The following is a 19,958-nucleotide window of genomic DNA, read 5'->3' as shown; positions in this document are numbered from 1 at the left end:
TCACTATAATAAAAAAAACAACCAATACTGTCGAGAGGGACAAGCGGTAGGAAATGGATGGATGAAAAGTGATACTAGTGTGATGCGCTTGATATTTGTCTGGTAAGTTTAATAAATATATTTGTTTGGCTGCCGGAAATCTGTGTCATGTTTTAAAACATATCAATATAGAAAAATAATTTGATATCTTCCAATAAATATCCGACAAAAAAATTGGCGATACATGGTACCTACTTGGTATCAGATCAATTCTGACATTTGCAGTATCGCCCGCGCCTCGTGCGAACTTACCACAGATTTTGCTTAAGGACCGACCTTATAGGAAGGAGGAAAAATAGACTTGGCTCACTTTTGGCATGTTTCCCTCTTAATTATTAGTAATGTACTACACTGAATACACAGAGCTTGCACCGTCCTGTTTTGAGGAATAATGCGTTAATACTAGAGATGTCCGATAATATCGGCCAGCCGATATTATCGTCCGATAAATGCTTTAAAAATGTAATATAAATGATCGGTATCGTTTTTTTTAAATGATCGGTATCGTTTTTGTTTTGTTTTGTTTTTTAATTAAATCAACATAAAAAACACAAGATACACTTACAATTAGTACACCAACCCAAAAAACCTTCCTCCCCATTCACACTCATTCACACAAAAGGGTTGTTTCTTTCTGTTATTAATATTCTGGTTCCTACATTATATATCAATATATATCAATACAGTCTGCAAGGAATACAGTCCGTAAGCACACATGATTGTGCGTGCTGCTGGTCCACTAATAGTACTAACCTTTAACAGTTAATTTGACTAATTTTCATTCATTACTAGTTTCTATGTAACTGTTTTTATATTGTTTTACTTTCTTTTTTATTCAAGAAAATGTTTTTAATTTACTTATCTTATTTTTTTATTTTTTTATTTTTTTCAAAGTACCTTACCTTCACCATACCTGGTTGTCCAAATTAGGCATAATAATGTGTTAATTCTACGACTATATATATCGGTTGATGTCGGTATCGGTTGATATTGGTATTGGTAATTAAAGAGCTGGACAATATCGGAATATCGGCAAAAAGCAATTATCGGACATATAGTTAATACCAGTAAGTCGGACACGTTTCCGGTGAGGGTTGGACTCCGCCAAGGCTGCCCTTTGTCACCGATTCTGTTCATAACTTTTATGGACAGAATTTCTAGGCGCAGTCAAGGCGTTGAGGGGATCCGGTTTGGTGGCTGCAGGATTAGGTCTCTGCTTTTTGCAGATGATTTGGTCCTGATGGCTTCATCTGGCCAGGATCTTCAGCTCTCACTGGATCGGTTCGCAGCTGAGTGTGAAGCGACTGGGATGAGAATCAGCACCTCCAAGTCCGAGTCCATGGTTCTCGCCCGGAAAAGGGTGGAGTGCCATCTCCGGGTTGGGGAGGAGATCTTGCCCCAAGTGGAGGAGTTCAAGTACCTCGGAGTCTTGTTCACGAGTGAGGGAAGAGTGGATCGTGAGATCGACAGGCGGATCGGTGCGGCGTCTTCAGTAATGCGGACGCTGTATCGATCCGTTGTGGTGAAGAAGGAGCTGAGCCGGAAGGCAAAGCTCTCAATTTACCGGTCGATCTACGTTCCCATCCTCACCTATGGTCATGAGCTTTGGGTTATGACCGAAAGGACAAGATCACGGGTACAAGCGGCCGAAATGAGTTTCCTCCGCCGGGTGGCGGGGCTCTCCCTTAGAGATAGGGTGAGAAGCTCTGTCATCCGGGGGGAGCTCAAAGTAAAGCCGCTGCTCCTCCGCATCGAGAGGAGCCAGATGAGGTGGTTCGGGCATCTGGTCAGGATGCCACCCGAGCGCCTCCCTAAGGAGGTGTTTAGGGCATGTCCGACCGGTAGGAGGCCACGAGGAAGACCCAGGACACGTTGGGAAGACTATGTCTCCCGGCTGGCCTGGGAACGCCTCGGGATCCCCCGGGAGGAGCTGGACGAAGTGGCTGGGGAGAGGGAAGTCTGGGCTTCCCTGCTTAGGCTGCTGCCCCCGCGACCCGACCTCGGATAAGCGTAAGAAGATGGATGGATGGATGGATAGTTAATACCTGCACGGATCGATCAAAAATACGGAGTGTTAATACCAACATCGACTCGATACTATAGTGATGCCTCGATAATTTATGTGTAAGTATAATATTTTGATTTGTTTTGCCTACAATACATGTCTAGTGTTTTATTATCATAAAAAACAAGTTATCACTATAATAAAAAAATAAAAGCAATACTGCCGAGAGGGACGAGCGGAAGAAAATGGATGGATGAAAAGTGATACTAGTGTGATGCGCTTGATATTTGTCTGATAAGTTTAATAAATATAAATCTGTGTCGTGTTTTAAAACATAATTTTGAAAAATAATTTCATATCTTGTAATAATATCTACTTGGTATCTGATCGATTCCGACATTTGCAGTATCGCCCGCGCCTCGTGCAAACTTGCCTGCCTGGAAGCGGTGGGGGCGTGCTCACGAGCCGAGGATATCATCCATAATTCAGTCCCAGCCCGAGCAGGCATTCATCCAGGCTGACCTCCGCGGCGGGCTGGCGGCTGGACTCTCAACTTCCCGTATGCGACGCTCGCTGACGATGGGAGACAAAACCAGTAAAAGACCGGACGGCGCTCGGAGGACGTAAACACTGCCATGCCCTGCTTTCTGCGTCACCCCCCGGCTACGAGGAGCAGCCCGCCTCCTCCATAGCGAAGGTGAATGTTTGTGAGCCGAAGTTGTGTTCCGGACTAGCTGCGTGTTGAGCGGCCATGATGCAGGCAGCATCCCGCGACCTCTTCCCCACTTGAGCGAGGAAGTTCTCCCGTGTGCGTTCGTCGTGTTACAGTCTAGTGTAATTGGGGACACGGCGTCCAGATGTGATGTCACCTGCAGGCACTAATGGAAACGCTCGTGCCTGACTGAGTGCCACAGCTGGGATCAGGCTTGTTGTTACCACGCAGCTGCCATGGGGGGCAAGCAGACCAAGGCCCAGGAGGCGGGGGGAGCCAGTCCGCAGCACAGCTGGAGAAGGACCCCCAGTAAGGAGCGAGGGGACCTGTTTGCGTCCCTCATGCTGAAGTCGGGGGACAGGCTAAGCCGTGGCGGTACCCCGCCGCCTTACCAGCGCCGTATTGGAATGATCCAGGAGATGATGCTGATGGCCAAGCAGGGCAAGCATGATGAAGCCACGGAGATGCTGAAGACCCTCAGACAGGTGACTTCTGTCTTTGTCCTTCATTGATTGATTGATTGATCGATTGAGACTTTTATTACCGTATTTTCCGCACTATAAGGCGCACCTAAAAACCACAAATTTTCTCAAAAGCTGACAGTGCGCCTTATAACCCGGTGCGCTTTATATATGGATAAATATTAAGATTCATTTTCATAAAGTTTCGGTCTCGCAACTATGGTAAACAGCCGCCATCTTTTTTCCCCGTAGAAGAAGCGCGCGGTGCATGCTGGGATATGTGACGTTTCATTTCCATTTGTGTGTTTATGTAAAGACCCCAAAATGGCTCCTATTAAGTGTGTTGTCTGTCTAATTATAAATAATGCAGACGAGGCGTGTTAACTGAGTTCTCAACGTTTACTCACAGCGTGATCATAACCACATTCTAACTGCCAGCATACAACGCTTCTCAGGGCTACCGCGCATGCTCGTAACTATCGTTGCATGCTGGGTAGTGTAGTTGTTATATTTGCTAGCTCATAACATCACATTAAGAGACACGCTTACGCGCTTAATTCAATACTCGCCGTCATTCCGGGTGGATTGACAAAAGACCTCCAGCCGCTAGATATTGGTGTCAACAGGGCATTCGAAGCTAGACTGCTAACTGCGTGGGAACAATGGATGACAGAAGGCGAACACACCTTCACTAAGACGAGGAGGCAGCGCCAGACGACGCCAACATCTGCCAGTGGATCGTAAATTTGCCCAACTTTTCACTTCGGACACCGAAGACGAAGGATTTACGAATGAAGAATAACTTCAGAAAGTGAGCGCTATGTTTATTTTGTGTGTTGTGACATTAACGTTCGAGCAACATTATGTTGCTATTGCTCTGCACTATTTTGAATTTTACTAATGTTTGTGATTGCACATTTGCGTACATTTTGGGAGTGAACAGAGTTGTTAGAACGCTGGTTTTTAATATATTATTAAAGTTTGACTGACCTATCTGACTGTTTTTTTGACATTCCCTTTAGCGCAGCGTAGGCGCGGCTTATAGTCCGGGGCGGCTTATTGGTGGACAAAGTTATGAAATATGCCATTCATTGAAGGTGCGGCTAATAATCCGGTGCGCCTTATAGTGCGGAAAATACGGTAATAGGTTGCACAGTGAAGTACATATTCCGTACAATTGACCACTAAATGGTAACACCCGAATACGTTTTTCAACTTGTTTAAGTCGGGGTCCACTTAAATTGATTTATCATAGAGATATATACTATCATCATAATACAGTCATCACACAAGATAATAATGAGGGTGTATACATTGAATTATTTACATTATTTACAATTCAGGGTGTGGGGGGGGGGGTTTGGTTTGGTTGTTATCATCAGTCATCAACAATTGAGAACAGAGAAATGGATATTGAAACAGTGTAGGTCTGACTTGGTAGGATATGTACAGCAAGTAGTGGACATAGAGCAAGAGAGAGAGATCAGAAGGCATAAGAAAAGTATCTACATTTGATTGTTTACATTTGATTATCAACAATCCGGGGAGGGTGTTAGTTTAGGGTTGAAGTTGCCTGGAGGTGTACTTTTACTGCGCTTTTGAAGGAGGATAGAGATGTCCTTTCTTTTATACCTGTTGGGAGCGCATTCCACATTGATGTGGCATAGAAAGAGAATGAGTTAAGACCTTTGTTAGATCGGAATCTGGGTTTAACGTGGTTAGTGGAGCTCCCCCTGGTGTTGTGGTTATGGCGGTCATTTACGTTAAGTAAGTAGTTTGACATGTACTTCGGTATCAGGGAGGTGTAGCGGATTTTATAGACTAGGCTCAGTGCAAGTTGTTTTACTCTGTCCTCCACCCTGAGCCAGCCCACTTTGGAGAAGTGGGTAGGAGTGAGGTGGGATCTGGGGTGGAGGTCTAGAAGTAATCTGACTAGCTTGTTCTGGGATGTTTGGAGTTTAGATTTGAGGGTTTTGGAGGTGCTAAGGTACCAGGAGGTGCATGCGTAATCGAGAAAGGGTTGAACGAGAGTTCCCGCTAGAATCCTCATGGTGCTTTTGTTGACCAGAGAGGAGATTCTATAGAGAAATCTCGTTCGTTGGTTGACCTTTTTGATTACCTTGGTTGCCATTTTATCACAGGAAAGATTACTGATCATAGTTCCTTTTATTGACACAAAGCATGACTTCTTCTCTTGGTGGCTACACAGGTTAGTTACGTACCTTCTGCCATTTAGTAGAGGCGCATGTCACCGGTGTCAAACTCCCGACCCATGGGCATACTTGCCAACCCTCCCGGATTTTCCGGGAGACTCCCGAAATTCAGCGCCTCTCCCGAAAACCTCCTGGGACAAATTTTCTCCCGAAAATCTCCCGAAATTCAGGCGGAGCTGGAGGCCACGCCCCCTCCAGCTCCATGCGGACCTGAGTGAGGACAGCCTTTTTTCAAGTCCGCATTCCCACAATATAAACAGCGTGCCTGCCCAATCACGTTATAACTGTAGAATGATCGAGGGCGAGTTCTTGGTTTCTTATGTGGGTTTATTGTTAGGCAGTTTCATTAACGTCCTCCCAGCGCGGTAACAACACACAACAACAGCAGTCACGTTTTCGTCTACCGTAAAGCAGTTCGTCTGCCGTAAACAGCAAAGTTGTGACACTCTTAAACAGGACAATAGTGCCATCTACTGTACATGCATATGTGACAATAACATCTAGGGCTTTTAGAGAGTGCAGTGCACAACTGCGCACACAACAAGGAGACGAAGCAGAAGAACGAGGAAGATACAGCCGTGGCGACGCCGACGACGAGTAAAGTGAAGAAATACGCTTGTAAGTTCCAAGCCGCAGCAGCGATTGGACCTGGATATCCTCCGGGAAGAAGTAGTGGAGTACCAAGTGCTTGGCAGTGAAGATCTTCCTCAGGAAGCAAATATTGACCGGTTTTGGGCCATGCTAGGGAGAGATGGAAGATTCCAGACTCTAGTGCATTTGATGAAAGCACTTTTGTGCATGCCACACAGCAATGCATCATCAGAGAGGGTGTTCAGCATGGTTAGAAAAATAGTGACAGTGAATAGAACAAGGATGGACAATTCAACCCTTAACTCAACAATGAGTAGATGAGTGTTATGTGTGTGTATATGTGTAAATAAATGAACACTGAAATTCAAGTATTTATTTTATTTATATATATATATATATATATATATATATATATATATGAAATACTCCTCCCCTCTTAACCACGCCCCCAACCTTGCCCCTCCCACCCCCGACCACGCCCCCCCCCCACACCCCTCACCTCCCGAAATCGGAGGTCTCAAGGTTGGCAAGTATGCCCATGGGACAGATCTAAAAATCTGAAAATTCATCATGTATCCAAATTTTATTAAAAAGGAACCCATACATACCTGCTACATCAACTTGTCTTATAGACCAGTGTTTTTCAACCTTTTTTGAGCCAAGGCAAATTTTTTTCATTGAAAAAATCCTGAGGCACACCACTAGCAGAAAACATAAAAAAATGAAACTCAGCAGTCGATATTGACGATAAAAAGTCGTTCTCGCAATTGTTGGATATAAATTCAAACCATAACCAAGCATGCATCAATATAGCTCTTGGAGGTGTGCTGTCACGACCTGTCACATCACACCGTGACTTATTTGGAGTTGTTTGCTGTTTTCCTGTGTGTAGTGTTTTAGTTCTTGTTTTGCGCTCCAATGTTGGTGTTTTTTTTCCTGTTTTGTCGGTATTTTCCTGTTGCAGTTTCATGTCTTCTTTGAGCGCTATTCCTCGCACCTGCTTTGTTTTCGCAATCCATAAGATACCTTAGTACCTGCACGCTGCCTCCCGCTGTCGTCTGCATACTGTGATCACGACACGACGTGTGTCCATCATCGACAAAGCAATTACCTACCTGCTGCCACCTACTGATATAAAAGAGTATAACATGGTTACTCTGCCGAACTCTAGACAGTACAGACACTCAACAACGGCACATTATTTACGGATTATAATTACTTGTGTGCAAAAAAATATTTTAAACCCAATCCGGTTAAATTACATAATCTCACACGGTACACCAGACTGTATTTTACGGCAAACTAGTGTGCCGCGTCACAGTGGTTGAAAAACACTGTTATAGACATCTTGTGTAATCAGGGGTATATAACCAAATTATGGCCCCCCCCCATCAAACCCTAAACCCAGACATGTGAAATTATGTTTTGCGTCAAAACATCACTTCCCTGTTTTTTAAATTAAATATGCACGTTGATAAAGGGGTTAGTGCATGTACCTCACAATGAGAAGGTCCTGAGTTCAATTCCGGGCTCAGGATATTTCTGTGTGGAGTTTGCATGTTCTCCCCGTGACTGCGTGAGTTCCCTCCGGGTACTCCGTCTTCCTCCCACCTCCAAAGACCTGCACCTGGGGATAGGTTGATTGGCAACACTAAATTGGCCCTATAGTGTGAATGTGAGTGTGAATGTTGTCCGTCTATCTGTGTTGGCCCTGCGATGAGGTGGCGATTTGTCCAGGGTGTACTCCGCCTTCCGCCTGAATGCAGCTGATATAGGCTCCAGCACCCCCCGCGATCCCAAGAGGGACAAGCGGTAGAAAATGGATGGAGGAATATCAATAAAACTATGATGTAAACAAAGTTTGTTGAACGCCCGCAGGTGCTCGCTGTTCCTCTTGACGATATTAAAATTAGTTGGTTCCGAACCAGTTGTAGTTCTAGAGCAGTGATTCTCAAACTGTGGTACGCCAAATCCTCACTTAGTTAAATATTGTAATGACGTGAGCCATTATCAAAGTGTTACTGTTCAAACTGTGTGTATAAAATGGTGGGCAAAAATATTAGATATACTTGATGAAACTCTGCCTTGTTTCTAATGAATAGTTAGGCCTTATACGCTACTGTATTTTAATGTTGGTCATTATGGTGGCACTTGTTGAGACAATAGTTTTCTGAAGTGGTACTTGGTGAAACAAGTTTGAGAACCAGTGAGTATTTATTAGTAGCCAGCGAGTAGGTATGTTTTTGAGGTGACTTGATTGTAAACAGAGGTCACTACACTGGAAGTATATTCCCCGAGGGGAAGTGGCTACAGGATAGAGTGGCCAAATAGGAAACGTTTTCTGAGTTATTTGCATGCATGTTATATAATTTCACAAAACCCAAAACCAGTGCAGTTGGCATGTTGTGTAAATCTTAAATAAAAACAGAATACAATGATTTGCAAATCCTTTTCAAAGTATATTCAATTGAATAGACTGCAAAGACAAGATACTTAACGTTTGAACTCGAAAACATAATTATTTGCAAATAATAACTGGTTTGGAATTTGATGCCTGCAACATGTTTCAAAAAAAGCTGGCACAGGTGGCAGAAAAGACTGACAAAGTTGAGGAATGCTCATCAACCACTTATTTGGAACATCCCACAGGTGAACAGGCTGATTGGGAACAGGTGGGTGCCATGATTGGGTATAAAAGCAGCTTCCATGAAATGTTCAGTCATTCACAAACAAGGATGGGACGAAGGTCACCACTTTGTGAACAAATGCGTGAGCAAATTGTCGAACAATTTAAGAACACCATTTCTCAACCAGCTATTGCAAGGAATTTAGGGATTTCCCCATCTACGGTCCGTAATACCATCAAAAGGTTCAGAGAATCTGGAGAAATCACTGCACGTAAGCGATGATATTATGGACCTTCGATCCCTAAGACGGCACTGCATCAAAAAGCTACATCAGTGTGTAAAGGATATCACCACATGGGCTCACGAACACTTCAGAAAACCACTGTAATTAACTACAGTTTGTCGCTACATCTGTAAGTGCAAGTTAAAACTCTACTATGCAAAGCCAGAGCCATTTATCAACAACACCCAGAAGCGCTGCCGGCTTCACTGGGCCCAAACTCATTTAAGATGGACTGATGCAAAGTGGAAAAGTTTTCTGTGGTCTGACGAGTCCACATTTCAAATTGTTTTTGGAAACTGTGGACGTTGTGCCCTCTGGAACAAAGAGGAAAAGAACCATCCGGATTGTTATAGGCGCAAAGTTCAGCCAGCATCTGTGATGGTATGGGGGTGCATTAGTGCCCAAGGCATGGGTAACTAACACATCTGTGAAGGTACCATTAATGCTGAAAGTTACATACAGATTTTGGAGCAACACATGTTGCCATCCAACTAACGTTACCATGGACGCCCCTGCTTATTTCAGCAAGACAATGCCAAACCACGTGTTACAACAGCGTGGCTTCGTAGTAAAAGAGACTGGACTACCTGTGCTCCAGACCTGTCTTCCATTGAAAATGTGTGGCACATTATGAAACGTAAAATACGACAAGGGAGACTCCGGACTTTTGAACAACTTAAGCTGTACATCAAGCAAGATTGGGAGAGAATTCTACCTGAAAAGCTTCAAAAATTGGTCTCCTCAGTTCCCAAATGTTTATTGAGTGTTGTCAAAAGGAAAGGCCATGTAACACAGTGGTAAAAATGCCCCTGTGCCAACTTTTTTGCAAGTGTTGCGGCCATTAAATTGTAAGTAAATTATTATTTGCAAAAAAAAAGTAGTTTCTCAGTTCGAACATTAAATATCTTGTCTTTGCAGTCTATTCAATTGAATATAAGTTGAAAAGGATTTGCAAATAATTTTATTCTGTTTTTATTTACGAATTACACAATGTGCCAACTTCAGTGGTTTTATCGACTGAAAAAATAAAAAAATATGTGGTACATGACATGGGACAGAAATACAGCCAAAATAGGTTAATGGATGAGAATAAATCTAAAGGTAAAATATAGTGTCGAAATGCAGTCTAGATTTTCTATATTTTCTGTCGGGGTTTGCGTGGCAGCACTTCATGCTGATAGAAAATGTCCTCTTTTTTTCCTCCACATCCCACTTTTTTTTCTCAAAGGGTGCTCACATCCTTGTAAACCCAATGTGGCTGTCCCATACTCACACACCTGATATGTTTACAGGGCATCCAGAACCAATCAATCAATCAAAGTTTATTTATATAGCCCTTAATCACAAGTGTCTCAAAGAGCTGCACGACATCCCACATCAGGGCAAAAAAAACTCAACCCAATGGGATGACAATGAGAAACCTTGGAGGGGACCGCAGATGTGGGAAGAAGGTTTTCACAGCACTTCACTTTTTCAACATTTTGTTGTTATGTTACAGCCTTATGGGTATGGAATGAATTAAGTTTTGTCCTCAAAACTCTACACACAATACCTGACAATGACAATGTGAAAAAGTTTGTTTAGAAATGTTTGTAAATTCGTTAAAAATAAAAAACTAAGAAATCACATGTACAAGTATTCACAGCCTTTGCCTTGAATCCAGACCTCACTGGTCACCTTTGAGATGTTCCTACAGCTTAGTTGGAGTTCATGTGTGGTATATTCAGTTGGTTGGACATTATTTGGAAAGGCACACACTTTTCTAAATATAAGGTGTCACGCTTGACAGTGAATGGCAGAACACAAACCAAGGAGGAAGTTGAAGGAATTGTCTGTCGACCTCCAAGACATGATTGTCTCGAGGCACAATTCTGGAGAAAAGTACAGAAAAATATCTACTGACTTGAAAGTCCCAATGAGCACACTGGCCTCCATCATCCGTGAATGGAAGAAGTTTGGAACCACCAGGACTCTTCCGAGAGTTTGCCAGCCGTCTAATCTGCGCAATCGGGGCAGAAGGGCCCTAGTCAGGGAGCTGACCAAGAACCTGATGGTCACTCTGTCAGAGCTACAGCATCCTTCTGTGGAGAGAATAGAACCTTCCAGAAGGACAACCATCTCTGCAGAAATCCACCAATCAGGCCTGTATGGAATAGTGCAGACATAAACCATTACTTTACATTACAAAATGCACCTGAAAGACTCTCAGACCATGATAAAAAATTATCTGGTTTGATGAGGCAAATATTGAACTCTTTGGCATTAATGTCAGGCAGCAGGTTTTTGAGGAAACCAGGCACCACTCATCACCAGGCCAATACCATCCCTACAGTGAAGCATGGTAGTTGCTGCATCATGCTGTGGGGATGTTTTTCAGCAGCAGGAACTGGGAGACTAGTCAGGATAGAGGGAAAGATGAATGCAGCAATGTACAGAGACATTGCGGATTAAAAACCTGCCTGACCGCCTTTGAACTCAGACTGAGATGACGGTTCATTTTTCAGCATGACAATGACCCTAAGCACACAGCCAAGATATCAAAGGAATGGCTTCAGGACAACTCTGTAAATATAATGAGTGTCCCAGCTAGAGCCCAGACTTGAATCCGATTGAACATCTCTGGAGAGATCTGAAATTGGTTGTGCACCAACGCTTGAGAAGTGCGGCAAAGAGGAATTAGCTAAACTACCCAAAGATAGGTGTGCCAAGCTTAAAGTATCTTAAAGAAACAAACGTAAGGCTGTATGTAATTGCTACCAAAGATGCATCATCAAAGTATTGAGGAATGGCTGTAAATATTTATTTACACATTTTCGAACTGTTATGGGTGTAGAGTTTTGAGGACAAAAATTAATTTATTCCATTTTGAAATAAGGCTGTACATAACAAAATGTGGAAAAAGTGAAGCGCTGTGAATACTTTCTGTATGCACTGTACATGTACTGAATACACTAATTATTGCGCAGACTTGGTTGAAACCAGCTTTTTTAAACACATGTAAAACCTTAATTATGGGTATTAACTTTTTAAGATTATGTCGATTTTTTTTCTTTTTAAAGTTAGGATTTGTTTGACCAAAAAAAGCCAAACAATTCAATATGAAGTGGCCACAAATAGAAATTAATAAATCATATAGCCTGTTATTCATTTAAAGGGGACTTATTATGTAAAACCAACTTTTTTCTTACAAACCCCGTTTCCATATGAGTTGGGAAATTGTGTTAGATCTAAATATAAACGGAATAAAATGATTTGCAAATCATTTTCAACTCATATTCAGTTGAATATGCTACAAAAACAACATATTTGATGTTCAAACTGATAAAAAAAATGTTTTTTGCAAAAAATCATTAACTTTAGAATTTGATGCCAGCAACACGTGACAAAAAAGTTGGGAAAGGTGGCAATAATACTGATAAAGTTGAGGAATGCTCATCAAACACTTATTTGGAACATCCCACAGGTGAACAGGCAAATTGGGAACAGGTGGGTGCCATGATTGGGTATAAAAGTAGATTCCATGAAATGCTCAGTCATTCACAAACAAGGATGGGGCGAGGGTCACCACTTTGTCAACAAATGCGTGAGCAAATTGTTGAACAGTTTAAGAAAAACCTTTCTCAACCAGCTATTGCAAGGAATTTAGGGATTTCACCATCTACGGTCCGTAATATCATCAAAGGGTTCAGAGAATCTGGAGAAATCACTGCACCGTGACCTTCGATCCCTCAGGCTGTACTGCATCAACAAGCGACATCAGTGTGTAAAGGATATCACCACATGGGCTCAGGAACACTTCAGAAACCCACTGTCAGTAACTACAGTTGGTCGCTACATCTGTATTAGTGCCCAAGACATGGTTAACTTACACATCTGTGAAGGCGCCATTAATGCTGAAAGGTACATACAGGTTTTGGAGCAGCATATATTGCCATCCAAGCAACGTTACCATGGACGCCCCTGCTTATTTCAGCAAGACAATGCCAAGCCACATGTTACATCAACGTGGCTTCATAGTAAAAGAGTGCGGGTACTAGACTGGCCTGCCTGTAGTCCAGACCTGTCTGCCATTGAAAATGTGTGGCGCATTATGAAGCCTAAAATACCACAACGGAGACCCCCGGACTGTTGAACAACTTAAGCTGTACATCAAGCAAGAATGGGAAATAATTCCACCTGAGAAGCTTAAAAAATGTGTCTCCTCAGTTCCCAAACGTTTACTGAGTGTTGTTAAAAGGAAAGGCCATGTAACACAGTGGCGAACATGCCCTTTCCCAACTACTTTGGCACGTGTTGCAGCCATGAAATTCTAAGTTAATTATTATTTGCAAAAAAAAAATAAAGTTTATGAGTTTGAACATCAAATATCTTGTCTTTGTAGTGCATTCAATTGAATATGGGTTAAAAAGTATTTGCAAATCATTGTATTCCGTTTATATTTACATCTAACACAATTTCCCAACTCATATAGAAACGGGGTTTGTACTTATTGGTACCTACATTTGTGTATATGGATTTGCGTTAGTCCCTTAAATTTATTTATATATTTATAAAAAAAACTTGCCTTCCTTCATACATCCTCCAAACGAGCCGTTTTGAATTTCTCCATTTTGTAACATTTTCCCCAATGGTGACGTCAGCGGATATCTCCATAAATGACAGAAATTTACCCAAAGAGCTTTGCATGAGTCCACCATTGGAGTTCGACGCTGTTGTCAATAGCTTCCTTCTTTTTTGCTACCCTCTTGTGAGGCAGACTGGCTCGTACATGCACATGCATCCTCCGCTGTTGCCATTTCTTATACAAAGTAGCGTACAGTTTAAACTTATATCTGTCAGTAAACTCACTATGGAAGCGCTAAAAACTGCCGGTACAACAAAGATGACGGGGAGAAGACGCTGTCGAGGTGGAACCACGTAAATAAGACCGCCCACAAAACGGTGCATCCTAAAGAGACGGTCAGGAAGTGGCTTGAAGATGGTTTGTAAAACATAATCTATGCAACATTTTGACCAAAGAACCACCATTACATGTTATGTAGACCACAAGGAAGGGTTTTAAATGTAGAAATACAATCATAATATGACCCCAATCATAAATTTACGTTTTCTTTTACTTCAGCATGTAAAGTACAGATTAGCTGATACATGAAGTTACTATTATCATCAGTGGATAATACAAATCATAATATGTCCATTATTACTATGATTATATTATTATTAGAGCATTTCTTGGGAGTTAAGTCTTCCCCTGTCTTCAAAAACTAATAACGCCTCTAAGTATAATCGAGGGTCCTTGATTGCACTACAATTATACACAATGAGATGCAGAAGTGAAACTTGTACATCGCTTTATGATATTATTACCTTTCATTTATATACATTTTTCCGCCATCCAGGTGGTAGTTTAAAATGTTGTATATAGTCTTAGAGATTCTTAATTTGATTTAAGCTAGTTTATTGTTGAACTTTCACGGCTATATTAATTTTGTATTAACATGTATGACTTATTTTTTGAAATGTACAAAATTACATATTTAAATGGTAGAAACAAATGTCCAAACTTTACTAAGACCCCAGGAACACCCATTTTTGGACCAGTTGAATTAAATTAGATAATGTTCCATGGCACAGTGCTTGGGAATCACTGTCTTAGCTCATGCTGACAAACTACAATTACACCCACAAGTGTTTGTCGAATAGCCTCTATGTTTATATATTGTCCAAACATTTTATTTGTAATTAAATATGCTGTCATTTAATCAACAAAAACAGCATTATCTCAGCAGGTATAACTATTAGGAGTGTAACAGTACGTAATCACGTTTTGGTTGATCTCAGAAACAAAATGCAATACATACAAACTAGGGGTTCACTTCCGATACGATACCAATATTGGAGCCAGGCGTATTTGCCGATATTAATCCGATATTGGCAAGAATCCGAGTACATGCTTATTATTTTGTAGTGTAGAATGTTAGAAAAGGTTTGATCAAGTACAATTACTCAATGATAGGTATGAAAAGCACTAACCTTATGACAGAATTATGTTTTCATGTGTAAATTTGTGTTTTTAGTGGTCACAATAATTCATTAAATTAAGCTCATGATGCAGTAAGTTGAATGATGCAGACACATTTGTTACTAGACACTTTCTGATACGCACTGCCTTGGAGACTTTGTATCTCTTAGTAATATGCAACTATAATTTTTTGATACTTGTTTATATTGACAAAAGGTTTGATTTAGACTTCAATATTGTTTATTAAGGACACTTACAGTATGTATGTCTAGCTTGTGTGCTATTTTGTGCTTAGCTGTTGTGTAGCTGGTAGCTTCTATTAGCCTATAGCCTACCAATTGTTTAACTTCTATACAGTCAATGACTTCACTAATATACAAGAAAAGATCAACCTTGTGTGCTCTTTGGAGGACTGATAGCCGATATTGATATCGGATCGTGTCACCTTGACATAAAACTGCTTAGCTTTTTTGTAAACGGCACAAATGCTTTTTAAATGGCGACAAACTGAAATTTGCTAGAGCATCACTTTTTACATTTTAGTTTCACTTTAGTTTTTTTAATGGTACAGGACTAATTTGTGTACTTCATGGACACGTAACTGGCTTGTGTGTGTCAGAATGAACTACAGGGGTACCTCAATTTTTGTATGCTTATTGGATGATTTGGTTTTTGACTAAAACTTTCGCCCAAATCATGCCCCAATTTTGGTATGGTAAAATGTGCGTAACAAACTAGTCAATTTTCTTGTGTATCATTTTGCCTAATCGAGTGCCCAAACAAAGACTCCTATGCGTGAGTGACTCAGTGTCTCTGCTTTTTTGATCGAGCAAAACTGCATGGGGCCAAACAAAGTTGCAAGTGCCAGCACTTTGATGAAGAAAGTGGTTTGCTGTCTTTGCTAAGAGTTTTAAATAAAGATAAAAGTGATGTTAAATGTTCATTTATTAATTTCAGTTGTAATTTATATGTATTTCAAAGTCTTTTTTTCCAAAAGTGTCGTTTGTGTTTATATGTTTGGGTATTTTTAACAGTTAAATTTGATTTACATTATTTCTTATTGGAAAAATGGCTCCGGTTTTCATACAATTTGGTGTCTGGTGTTTTGATGAAAACTGAGGTACTACTGTACTTTTTTTTCCTATCAATTGAATGTTTTTTTTTTTAATGTTTTGTCTGTTTTTGTTTCAATAACTAACCCTTTAAAATTGTGTAATGTTGAAATATTTGCAAGGATGCAAACGTACTAAATCAGCAGGGGATTAAACACTTATTTTTTTACTCTTTATATTTTGGTTTTACTTGACTTTTACATGGTTGTCATGTGTCTGTGGTAAATGTGGTGGATTTAGAAGAGGTCAGTGCCTTATTGTAGAACAGTGATTCTCAAACTGTGGGGCTCCATCTAGTGGTATGCCAAATACTCACTTGACTTAAGTACAGTGTTTTATTTTCCTTTATTGAAACACAGTGTTACTGTTCAAACTGTTTGTAATGTTACAGTGGCCAAAAATATTAAATACACCGTTAAAAAAACCTTTGCCGATATGATTTTGGTTTACAGAGTAAACAACTAAAAACTAAGGTTTAGGGCATTGTTTTCTCTAAACGCATACATTTGTCTAAATATGGCCAAGGACACACATTATTATGGGGTTTCCTGCACATCATCTTCTGTTAGGAATTGGTGGGGTGGATCCCAAGGATGCAGAGACGTATTGTGTACAGTAGTTCTTCCTTTTATTTAGGAGGAAGCACAAAGTAGCAAAATAAAGGCGATGGTGGTAAACACAACAAAACACACCATGTAAAAAACTACTAAGAGAGATAACACACAAAACTAAAAGTGCTAGACAAGGCTAGGAAAAATACTTCATGAAAGAAGTTAATATAAAAACAAAGTACAAACTAAAAACGCTAGACAAGGCTAGGAAAACATACTTCATGAAAGAAGTAAATAGATAAACAAAGTACAAAATGAAAACGCTAGACAAGGCTAGGAAAAATACAGGCAAACCTGATAAGAATGGTACACGACGAACTAATGAGTTCTCTGGCAAGATCAACAGGTTGCAAGCAGTAACAAAGTTCCGGCGCTCACAGGCCATCAGCAGCCAGGTTAAATAGGCTGCTTCTAATCTAAGTCAGGTGTGTGCTGCTGCCTTGCGCCAGCTGCACTCCATACTGTGGACGAGAGAGAGAGTGAACATGGTGTGCAGACAACAACAGAAATGAGCAAGGAAATTTCAGATTACCACAGTACCCCCCCCTTCAACGGACGGCGGCCTACCTGGCTTGTCTGGGAATCGAATGTAAAATTCCTTGATCAAGTCTTTGTCAATAATAAGCGATCTTGAAATCCATGACGGCTCCTCCGGGCCGTACCCCTCCCAGTCTACCAGGTATTGGAATCCCCTGCCCCTTCTTCTTACATCCAAGATGGTGTTTACTGTAAACGCTGGGTGACCCTCAACCAGCCTGGTTGGAGGAGGCGGTACCTCAGGAGGACTGAGCGGGCTGGATGCGACAGGCTTGATGCGAGACACGTGAAGACAGGATGGCATTTGAGAGATCTTGGGAGACGGAGCTTGACTGCAACACGGTTGATGATCTTGACAATGGGGAATGGTCCAATGAACCTGGGAGCCAGTTTCCTAGAGTCGGTGGCCAATGGTAGGTCCCGGGACGACAACCAGACCTTCTGTCCCAACTGGTAGTGTGGGGCTGGTGTGCGATGGCGGTTGGCTAAGAGTTGGTTCCTGGTCGATGTTCTTTTTAACGCCGCCCTGGTGTTGCGCCAAGCCTGGTGAGCCCGACGCAGATTTGCCGTTACGGATGGTACGTCGGCATTGGGTTGGGTAGAAGGAAAAAGTGGGAGTTGGAAACCATAGGCGGCGTGAAATGGAGACAGGCCGGTGGCGGAGCTAATGAGGGAATTGTGAGCGTATTCGATCCATGGGAGATTCTCAGACCAGGTTGAGGGTTGCTGATGACAAGTGCACCGGATGGCCGCCTCCAGGTCTTGGTTGGTCCGCTTGGTCTGTCCATTGCTCTGTGGGTGGTAGCCGGAGGATAGGCTAGGGGAGACCCCCAGAGACTTGCAGAATGCCCTCCAAACGGCCGAGGAAAACTGGGGCCCTCTGTCGGATACCACATCAGTGGGGATGCCGTGCAGCCGGAAAGCGTGGAGCACTAATAGTTGGGCTGTTTCAAGAGCAGAAGGCAGCTTGGGGAGGGCCACGAAGTGGGCCATTTTCGAGAACCGGTCCACAATGGTCAAGACAGTGTCATTTCCTTTGGAGGGGGGCAGTCCTGTGACAAAGTCCACCGCTATGTGTGACCACGGGCGGGAGGGGATGGGTAATGGGTGTAACAGTCCTGCTGGGGCCTAGTGGGATGCCTTGTTCCGGGAGCAGGACCGACATGCTGCCACAAACGCCTTCGTATATGCCAGAATGGATGGCCACCAAAAACGCTGGGAGAGGACAAAACTGGTGCGACGAATACCTGGATGGCAAGCGATCTTCAACCCATGTGCCCATTCCAGAACGCTGGAACGGAGCCGAGGAACCACAAACAACCGACCTGGTGGGCAGCCCCGAGGAGATGTGTCCGACTTTAGGACCTCCAAGACTTGCCGCTCGATGTACCACTGGAGTCCCCCAATGATGTGGGTATGGGGAACAATTGGTTCAGGAGAGGAATCCTCAAAAGACGAAGAGTAGAGACGGGACAGGGCGTCGGGCTTCCCATTCTGAGAACCAGGTCGGAAAGTGATGATAAAGTTATAACGGGTCAGAAATAGTGCCCACCTGGCCTGGCGGGGGTTCAGTCTCTGTGCGGTCCTTAAGTAGGACAGGTTCTTGTGGTCCGTGAAGATGATGAATGGTAGCTCCGCCCCTTCCAGCCAATGTCTCCACTCCTGAAGGGCCAAGATGACCGCCAGAAGCTCCCTGTTGCCAATGTCATAATTTTTTTCAGCAGGGGATATGCGACGAGAGAAGAAAGCACAGGGGTGCAACTTCTGGTCGGTGGTAGATTGCTGGGAGAGTACGGCCCCTACACCTGAATCAGAAGCGTCCACCTCAACAAAAAATTGGAGAGAACGGTCAGGGTAACAAAGCACAGGAGCCGAAGTAAACAATCTTTTCAGCCTCAAGAACGCGGAATTGGCTTCGGGTGTCCATTCAAACGGAACCTTGGTAGAGGTTAGCCTCGTAAGTGGCTCAGCGACGCGACTAAAATTGCGAATAAATCGCCGATAAAAATTAGAGAAGCCCAAGAATCTCTGAAGGTGCTTCTTGGACATCGGAGTGGGCCAGTCTACTACTGCTTTGACCTTAGCCGAGTCCGGTCTGAGTCTACCCTCCTCAATGATAAATCCTAAGAAGGGAATGGAGGATGAGTGAAACTCGCATTTTTCCGCCTTGACGAACAGTTTATTGTCGAGCAATCGTTGGACTAACCGAACCTGCTGCACATGTTCGTCAAATGTCGATGAATAAATTAATATATCGTCCAGGTAAACGAAAAGAAACCGACCTGTCATGTCCCGAAAAATATCGTTAATGAAGCCCTGAAAAACGCCAGGTGCATTAGTAAGTCCAAAAGGCATGACAAGATACTCAAAATGTCCGAGAGGAGTGTTGAATGCGGTCTTCCATTCATCCCCCTCTCGGATGCGAACTAGATGGTACGCGTTACGTAGATCGAGTTTAGTAAAAAAACCTTGCGGACTGTAAGGGACTAAAAGCAGAATCAAGGAGTGGAAGAGGATACTTATTCTTGACAGTAATCTGATTAAGAGCGCGGTAGTCTATACAAGGCCGTAGGGACTTGTCCTTCTTTTCGACAAAAAAAAATCAGGCGGATACCGGTGCGGTCGAAGGGCGAATGAGGCCCGCAGCTATTGATGTGTTTATGTATTCTTCTAGTGCTTTGAGTTCGGTGTTATACACCTTGTACAAACGGGTCGATGGTAAAGCCGCTCCGGCTAGCAAATCGA

The 19,958-nt window shown here is 42.5% G+C and overlaps 1 protein-coding gene across 1 annotated transcript in view; it reads left to right on the top strand.

The window, feature by feature from the left end:
- Nucleotides 1-2,501: 2,501 nt before the first annotated feature.
- Nucleotides 2,502-19,958, top strand: part of lrrc75a (leucine rich repeat containing 75A) — a 97,622-nt gene continuing 80,165 nt past the window's right edge. Inside the window, exon 1 of the mRNA XM_061925459.2 lies at nucleotides 2,502-3,241. Coding sequence (XP_061781443.2) covers nucleotides 2,993-3,241 — 249 coding nt within the window. The 5' untranslated portion in view covers nucleotides 2,502-2,992. The remainder of the gene's footprint in view (nucleotides 3,242-19,958) is intronic.

The sequence above is a fragment of the Nerophis lumbriciformis genome, linkage group LG30 (assembly GCF_033978685.3).
Source record: "Nerophis lumbriciformis linkage group LG30, RoL_Nlum_v2.1, whole genome shotgun sequence".
Taxonomy (NCBI): Eukaryota; Metazoa; Chordata; class Actinopteri; order Syngnathiformes; family Syngnathidae; genus Nerophis; species Nerophis lumbriciformis.
The sequence above is the reverse complement of the archived record's forward strand: the minus strand, read 5'-3'. Positions and strand labels throughout refer to the sequence as shown.